Source organism: Sinocyclocheilus anshuiensis, unplaced genomic scaffold (assembly GCF_001515605.1).
Source record: "Sinocyclocheilus anshuiensis isolate Anshui unplaced genomic scaffold, SAMN03320099.WGS_v1.1 scaffold238, whole genome shotgun sequence".
NCBI lineage: Eukaryota > Metazoa > Chordata > Actinopteri > Cypriniformes > Cyprinidae > Sinocyclocheilus > Sinocyclocheilus anshuiensis.
The window spans coordinates 2,447,314-2,456,168 of NW_015547674.1; the positions used below are offsets into that span (position 1 = coordinate 2,447,314).

General features: G+C 38.6%; 1 protein-coding gene across 1 annotated transcript in view; it reads left to right on the plus strand.

Annotated features, from left to right (window-relative positions):
- Nucleotides 1–4,221: 4,221 nt before the first annotated feature.
- The window catches only part of LOC107702900 (regulator of G-protein signaling 3-like), a gene marked incomplete at its 3' end in the record, with an annotated part of 61,812 nt that continues 57,178 nt past the window's right edge, over nt 4,222–8,855 (plus strand). Inside the window, exons 1-2 of the mRNA XM_016505337.1 lie at nt 4,222–4,346; nt 5,806–5,870. Of these exons, the coding sequence (XP_016360823.1) occupies nt 5,856–5,870 (15 nt within the window). The remainder of the gene's footprint in view (nt 4,347–5,805; nt 5,871–8,855) is intronic.

Genomic DNA, 8,855 nt, shown 5'->3' on the forward strand with positions numbered 1-8,855 from the left:
AGACTGAATAGTCTTCACTGTGTAAATTCAATATACATTATTTTACAGAAGCGATTCGGTCAAGGACAGTGTGTGATTTTCTTTCTAATGTTTAATTTACATTATTGACACAAATGGCAACAGCAGCTATATTAGGCTGCTTTGGAGGAATAGTTCACCCAAAAATTAAAGTTATGGTGTTGTTGTTCTAAACCTGTATGAGTTTTCTTTTGCTGTTGAATGCAAACGCTTATATTTGGAACAATACTGGTAACCAAACAGTTTCTGTGCCCCAATGACTTCCATAGTATAAAAAAAAACACTATTGGAGTCAACAGGCACCAGAAACTTTCTGGTGGTTACGAATATTCTTCAAAATATCTTCTTTTATGTTGAGGAGAACAAAGAAATTCATACAGGTTCAGAACAACTTGAAACTTGAGTAAATGATGATAGTATTTTAATTTCTGGGTGAACTATATCCCTTTAAAATCTCATCATATAATGCCAGGATCGCATAATAGCCAACTAGTGCACATGCTTTATCTGTAACTAGTAACGTTCATCTAAGACACAAATGACTGTGTTGACGAGGTCGGAGACGGGCATTTTGACACATAACTATGTGTGTTCGAACGTTTAAACACAAGGCGCGAAAAATATCTCTTGAGCAAGTGTGCTCCGCGCGTATCAGAAACCGTCTTAACGCGTGCATTTGCCAATATGAATTCTGCCCCACTGCTTAATGACCCTGAACAGTTAAATTAGTTTTTAAACCACAATGCTTAAAATGCGTTTAAATTAAAAGCTTACATCATAATGCGCAAAATGAATTTCTCAACCCATAAGCGAATATACTAGGCCTATAGAGTTTGTTCAAACACAAAAAGCACTATACATCTATCAAGTTAATAATCAAACTAACCTAAAATCTGTGGGGATGGTGTGTTTTTATCTGCTCCATGTGTCTGGTCCATTTGCGGTTCCAAAACTCACACTCCATCATCAGCTTTAGTAATATAAACTAGCTGTGGATTTTAGTGACTCACTCATGTTTTCCCCTCTCTCCTCATTTTTTTCTCTCACTATTTTTTTTTTTTAGAATAGTTGACATTTTTACTTATCGAAGATTGTTCTTTGCATGACTGTTTCTAGATTACACCAGAATGAAGTGAAGAGAGGTGAATGCAGACATTAGGAGCAGCGATCACATGATAGATATGCTACGTGCACAGTTCGTTCAAAAGTAAAATATATAATAAATGCATTTGATTGGTAAAACAAATTCAAATGTGACGTTTTAATCTCTAATGGTAATGCACGGAATTTACGGAAAACTCCACTAAATAATAGCGCTAAAAAGTGAGGGGCATGTTGGGGCTTTGGCGATCAGCGCTACCGAAGTCCGTCAATCTACTCCACAGAGTCGGGCCCCCTCCTTGCTTGGGCCCCGGCTTCAGGCCCACCTAGCCCAATGGTTAATGCGGCCCTGGCTGGCTTGGTTGCAACTGAGAGACACCTCTGGCTCAATCTCACAGAGATCCGTGAGAAGGACAAGACCATCTTGTTGGATGGCCCGATATCTAATTCAAGAATTTTGGCCAATGCTGGCAATACTGTTGTCAACAATTCTGCGGAACTAAAATCCTACCAAACCCTCTGCTAATACTGCAGAGTCCACATGTTGCACAACTAAATAGTTCATCTGGTTTAATCTGGATGAAACTGTACTGTACTGTACTATCTGTTAGTTATGATGGAAGGGAGTGGGGTTATTTTGTTTATTTACGTTGATTCTTTCCTGGGGAGGAGTTAGACCCTATGAACAGGAGAGCTAGAGGGTTCAAGTTTAGGGTAGGGTTACACCAGCTGCTTTTAGTTTCTAACTTACTTAATTTGGTTGCACCATTAGTTTTTAAGGCAGAACTCAACTATAATAAACATGGAGAACCCACAGGAGAATCAGAACAGCAATTGGAACTGAGGAAACTGAGGGTTTGAACATACGTAAGGGATAATGCACGGCTAGCTGTGCATTAAATTATTTTAATGCACAACGTGGAGGCCAAGAACCACCCGCCTCCGCGGAGTGCATTAAAATCGCTTAATGCACATCTAGCCATGCATTGTACAGCTTATACCATGGTCATTTGCCAGCATTGAGAAGTTAAAGCTGTTAATGATGTTTGCAGCACAATATTTGACCGGAAAGGTAAAAATGACAGTTATGGCTCATGTAGCGAATCAGCTCATGGGGATATATGAATAATTAATCATAACTAGTTATAATTAATTATAAATATTTAGATCCGCTGTAGATATTTACTTGACCTCTCAGGGTCAACTGTCTGTCAATTCTAAGAACGTTAATTTCCTGGTTAAGGGAAATAACTTTCTTACTGTACAATTCTACACAGAGCTTGTAGCATAAATCTGCATGATTAAGTGACTCCAGTTATGAGCAAACAATGAACAACGTCAAGCGTGATACAAGTAAGACTTTATTAACTACATAAACACTTAAACTAGTCTAACATACTACATAAACACTTAAACTGGTCTAACATACACATAAACACTTAAACTGGTCTAACTGCGACATACTGGCACACTTGTGGGAACACCAGAGAGAGAAAGGGACAAGACAAATGCAAGTACGTACAGAGGTGTCAAGCTATCTCTATGGGGAACGGCTGTGTAGGCCGTGCACGGTATGAATAGCTGGTGAGCGGCAGATAGTGAGGTAGGGTGCTATGTTTTTGTGTTCGTGAACACAAAGAGAGAGTTTGAGTAACTTTGTTGAGGGGGCTGTAAGCAGGGGTCAGCTCTTTGTAGCCATAACTCTCGCTTGAGTCATGAGTCAGTAGGACTCTTCCCTCAGTGTCCAGTTGTTTTTGGCTCTGGTGCAGTAGGTGGTCGTCAGCCCTGGGTAGAAGGGTGTTCCTCACAACGCCTGGCCAGTCCTCTTTGGTCTGCAATCTGGGCAGTTAGTCAGCATCTGCAACTTTTTGGTAAACTTGTGCTGTAAGTTAAAGCCGGTTTAAACATATATGTAGTTATGTGTGAATCACACATGAATACTAAAGTACCGTATTACACCTTTAATTTCCCTCAGCGAGTGAAACACAGTAATGACGACCAGGTTGCTAGGCTTGTATATATACAGTCAAAGTGTAGATGAATTGCTTCAATCTAATTATAAACTATAAGGCCTTTATGCTATAGGAAGAGGAGCATCACTCAAATCTACCTTGATATAACTGTACTGAGATTTCTTCTTCAAAGAAACAATTTAAACAATACTGAAATTTTGTGATTTCTTCACTAAAGCAGTTTAATACATTATGGTGATTTGTTAAATCAAATGAAAAATGGTGTGTCTGATTGGTCCATAGTGAATTAGAATTATGAATGTCCAGAAGTCATTTAAATTCTAGTTTAAGACCATGTTGAATGCCTATTTTTGGATGCAAGATGAGTTGTCATTAAATTGTCATACACTAATGATTCATGATTCATTCTTCCTAACCCATAGAAGTGTTTAAAATGAAAACACCATCCATCTTCCACCATCAGTCTCAGTGGGTAAGTCACATACAGTAAATAATATTTTTTTTTAATTTTAGAATTTAGAATTATTTTGTGTTGGTCTAGTGGAAACTTTGCTTTTTTGCTTTGCATATTTCCCAGTTCTTTCGCCCACATAAAACTTATTTTAATAAAAACAAAATGCAGATATATAGACGTATTTCAGTCGCAGCTGTACATTTGTTAGCATTTTGTTCTTCGACTTCACAAGAATGGATAGCGAGCTGCTGCAGCTGTAAGTAGACTGGAGCATGTATCTGTGTGACTGTACAAGAGAGAACATTAAACTCTTGCCTTCGGTTACAGAGCAAAACATTCAAAATAACAAATTCCAGTGGCAGATTGTCACTCATTATAACACATGAAAACTACATGGTTAAGGTTATGTTTACCAGTTTACCCAGCTATTGTAATTACTATAACCATGGAGGATACAGATATGTGATGATGTGTTTAAAACCCACTGGAAGAGGATGTAGGCAGGACTAAACACAGGCTCAAAGAGTCTGCTGGCTGAGTGGAGGATTAAAATTGGTTATATGGGGAGTGAGAGAGGATGGATGGATGGAGGGAGGGAGGGGGCTGGACAAGCCACACACATCACTGAGAATCATACACACGCTGTGGCATTTGCCCAGAGTATAGAGTCAGCAACGCCTTGCTCCCAGAGTCCGACAACATTTTGGCTCACACTTATGTTGAAACTGAGTTTGAGATAATAACTTTCACTCTCACAACATCTGTCTGTACATCAGTGTGCATGTGTCAGCAGTGATTAGGTGAGTGATCTTTCCTTCTGTCGTTCATGTGTCTAATGAGTGTGTTACATTAGTCATTAATTGAGCACAGCCTTTCTATTCCTTATGAGTCTCATAGATGTTTTGGTGAGGTGGAAGATTGCTGTCTTTGTCTTTGTTTGTAATCTTTGGATGAATCCGGTTTGCATGTACTGTCATTTGTAAATTGTTATACACGCACAAACATGATTGCATTTTATTCAGCGTCTGTTTCTACATTTTCTGTGGGGCTGGGGTTGAGATAACATGACTCATCAACTCTTGATGTCAGTATGTCAGTGACTTCTAACTGCCTGAATAGATTAACATGAACAACTGAATCATTAATGCATTAATAATCATCTGTCTCTCTATGGGTCACTAATTTTCTCTTTTGCTCTGATTTGTCGCTCTGTCATATTTTCAAGTTACCTAAGTATTTTTAAATTGTTGATACTCTTCATACCAAAAGTGGGCCATGCTGCTCTTTAAACAAAGGCTGAACAACCGCATGCTTAAAACAGTTCGGAACCACCCCAGTGTCCAAATTCTACCTAATCTCCTTTGTAAGTGGAGAGGGTTCTGCTGCAGTCCTCAGCCTGAAAAACTTTGGTCTCATTATTGGCTCATGTTTACAGGAGCCCTCAGTATGAGTGTTCCGGGGCTGGGCTCGCAGAGTGGCTTCATTCTGCACTTGCTTATTATAGCATGGGGTTATTAGACACATTCCCCATAAGCATGTCAACGCAATGTGAGAGACCATTTGAAAGTGAAAGTTCTGGTAACTAACGTAACCTTGGTTCCCTGACATAAGGGAACGAGCTTTGTGTAGGCTGCCTTGCTATAAGGCTGCACGTAAATCGAAAGATTCTGACGAAATGGCACTCAGAGCTGACTTATATAGAGGTCGACTTCTCCCCTTTTGGAGGGTTGAAGCGCCATTGGTTAATGCAGCTACACGAACAAAAACAAATTAGGCTTCAGTATCAGAATAAACAGTAGTTTCCTCCATAAGTGTGTAAACCTAACGCTCGTTATCTCAGAGAACCACGGTTACGTTAGTAACCAGATCATTTCTATCCCATTACCCTACTCCTAAATCAACCCCTCACACAAAACGTTCTGCATTTTTTAACCCCAGTGTTTGCCTTTTAAACAGTCATAACAGCAAACCATTTTAATGCTTAAAAAGACATTGTTGATTGGGGCAAGCAGTGGCTCTATCCATAGTCTACTGATGACAGATGATAGAGTTGAGAGAACATTTTCAACATTTTTTTTTTTTTTTGCTTAGGGGAAGAAGAGAGAGAGAGAGACCAAGGAAAAGGGATTAAAAACCTTCAAGCAAGAAACTTCCACATACACAGATTTTAAAGTTTTCTGTAGCAGTGTGTGTGTGTGTGTGTGTGTGTGTGTGAAAGAGACAAAGCCCAGGACTCATTTGTTTTTATCTCCTCAGAAGCTGCTACATCAAACCATGCAGCTGTCTCCAACTCCGCAAACCCTGAGAATATGCAATGCTTAACGGTCAGTGTCAACTTTCCCTGCAAGCTTTTTTTCTGTTGTGTGTGGCTTATGACCTGAAACTGACTCTAGAATGTTTTGTCATTATTGTTAGTTATTTGTTGTGTGGTGATGTTAAGAGCTCATCTTTTTACATTTGTTGATTGTCACCATTCGTCAGATTTGTGTTTCAGGTGTTGAGGTCTAAGTACAACATTTTAAAATAATATCCCAGATATCTTTGCTTTGTAAGATGATTGCATCTTCAGAAACAAAGATACAGTACACTCTTAAAAATAAAGGTGCTTCATGATGCCATAGAAGAACCTATTTGCCCAAATGGTTCCATAAAGAACCTTTAACATCTGAAGAACCTTTCTGTTTCACAAAGGGTTCTTTGTGGTGAAAGAAGGTTCTTCAGATTATAAAAAGGTAAGAAAGAGATGGTTCTTTAAAGAACCTTTGACTGAATGGTTCTTTGTGGAACCAAAAATCGTTCTTCTATAGCATCGCTTGAAGAACCTTTTGAAGCACCTTTATTTTTAAGAGTGTAGCATAGTTTACTTTATGTCATTTAAAACTGTATACATTGTTACCAAATTGGTAGAATTAATTTGTTCTGCTAAGTTTATTTAATAATGAAAAAGTAGTTGCTTTGATGAATTTATTGGCTGAATGAAGCATTTTGCATTTATTTTTGACAAAATACTTTTACTTTTTACTTAGGACATACGTTTTACTTATGACAAAAATTAAAACAATAGCCAAAATAATTTAAAATACTGAATGCATCATGTTGCCTTGATTTTTTTTTTTTTTAATTCTCAACAAATCCTCTTTTACGAAGCACAAATCTATCAATGGGGTTACCTGTGGTTCTAGGTCCATGCATCTTTTCGAGTGTCTATCTCGAAAAAGCACCATAAAGGAGGTCAATATGACTTGTTTGTTGCATGTTTTCTAAAGCAATAGTGACTTTCAGTGAGGAAGTGGTTTGGTCAGATAAGCTGTTCTTGGATCTGTCTAATTGAATGATATATTTAAGCTATAGGACAAGTCTCAGAGTAGATTTAAAGGGGATTTAAAGAGAAGATAATGATGGTGGAGGAGGTGCTGCTGCCTAACATGGGCCAATACACCAGACTTGAGACATGAGAGACATGCTGCAGCTACAGCACAACTAGAAAACATTGATAAACACTGTGCAATACTGCATTACTGAGCCAGTTGTGGGGTGAGTACCAGTCTTCAAAGTTTTGTCATGAGGGTATGAGATTCTGATTGGGTGACATACCTACACCCTGCCCATGTACAGTTTCCTAACCAAAGTTAATCGCCATAAGTTAGTTCAAATGTTTTGAAAATGTTTAGCAGATTATACATTTGTATAACTCAATTAAAGGGATAATCCACCCCAAAATGAAAATGTTGTCATTAATCACTTACCCCCATGTCGTTCCAAACCCGTGAAAGCTTCGTTCGTCTTCGGAACACAATTTAAGATATTTTGGATGAAAACCGGGAGGCTTGTGACTGTTGATTGACTGCCAAGTAAATTACACTGTCAAGGTCCAGAAAAGTATGAAAGACATCGTCAGAATAGTCCATCTGCCATCAGCGGTTCAACCGTAACGTTATGAAGCGACGAGAATACTTTTTGTACGCGAAGAAAAAAAAAAAACGACTTTATTCAACAATTCGTCTCCTCTGTATCTCTCCACATCACTGTAGCGCCATTTTGGAGAACATCCGCTGAACGCAAGCAGCATATGCTATTCTGTGTCAGTTGTTCTTAACCAACAACTTTGCATAGAAAGCAAGCCGCACTGTGAAATTTACGTTGTGTATGCATTAGGAACTAGAGAAATTTTGTTCTGATGGCATTATATAAAGTTTTTAACTCTCTAATTTCACTCTTTTGGGACAAAACTTGACATGGAGACTTTGTATGTGTAGCAGATGGGCAGGGGCAAGTACTTTCCATCAAGGATCAACAACCTCCTCCCTCCAAGCAATAGTCAATGGCTGTGTCCAAAAGCTTAGGCAGCTGCTTTGTTGTCTTGCTGCCCTATCAGGCAATGACTTCACAGGTATGACATATGTAATGCAACATTGTTGCTGCTAGGTTGCCAGTAGCTCTTCACTGCCATCTGGTGTACTCACATTTACTTTTGATTTTATTCTATGCATAAATACCATAATGGTATTTGAAAACGTTGAACATTGTTGAAATAGCCTGCTGAAGCCCTGCACACTAGAGGAGAACGCTTAGAATCCAAAACCTTCACCTTCCTTTTTAGCAAACTTGCTTTTATAAAGTTTCATTTTTAGTTTTATTATTATTATTATTATTATTGTTGTTGTTGTTAAAAATACAAATATTAAAAAAAAAGAATCTCTAGTGAGTTGAGCAGTCTGTTGGCCCTGTCCTCTGCAGTCTTTTGCCCAGCTTCTTCCTTTCTAGCCTTTTCCTTTCTTCTCTGAAAAGCTCATTGAGGCTTCTCTTTTTAGCCCTTTCTCTCTGACTTGGCCCTGGCTCACTCTGCTCAACAAGGGACAAGGTAAAAGGATCTGACAGCCCTGGCTCTACACAGGTGGAAGAGTGTCTCTCACATAAAGCCTTACCCATATGGGTGAATCAGGGTCATGATGCAGACTGTTGAAGAATTTTCCTGAGAAGCAGCAGTGAGAGACAGCAAGTGTTTGGTCTGAAGGTTTAAAAACACATGGATAATTTAATTTTAATATAACAGAGGAAACATATTAATGTTTTAACACCAGAACAAGAGTACAACAAGAGCAAAAAACCCACCCACCTTCTACCCATCCATGGCACTGTTTTTGGCCGGTGAATGACAAATCATTTTCAGTCTAGGCACTAATAAAAGTGGCAGTATCCTTAGATAACCCAGTTGAAATTACTGAGATTATCTCTTACACTTTTGTGTTCCCTGGAGAAACGTTGCAAGCAAATGCAAAACTGGAAAATACAGTGGGTATTGAAAATAA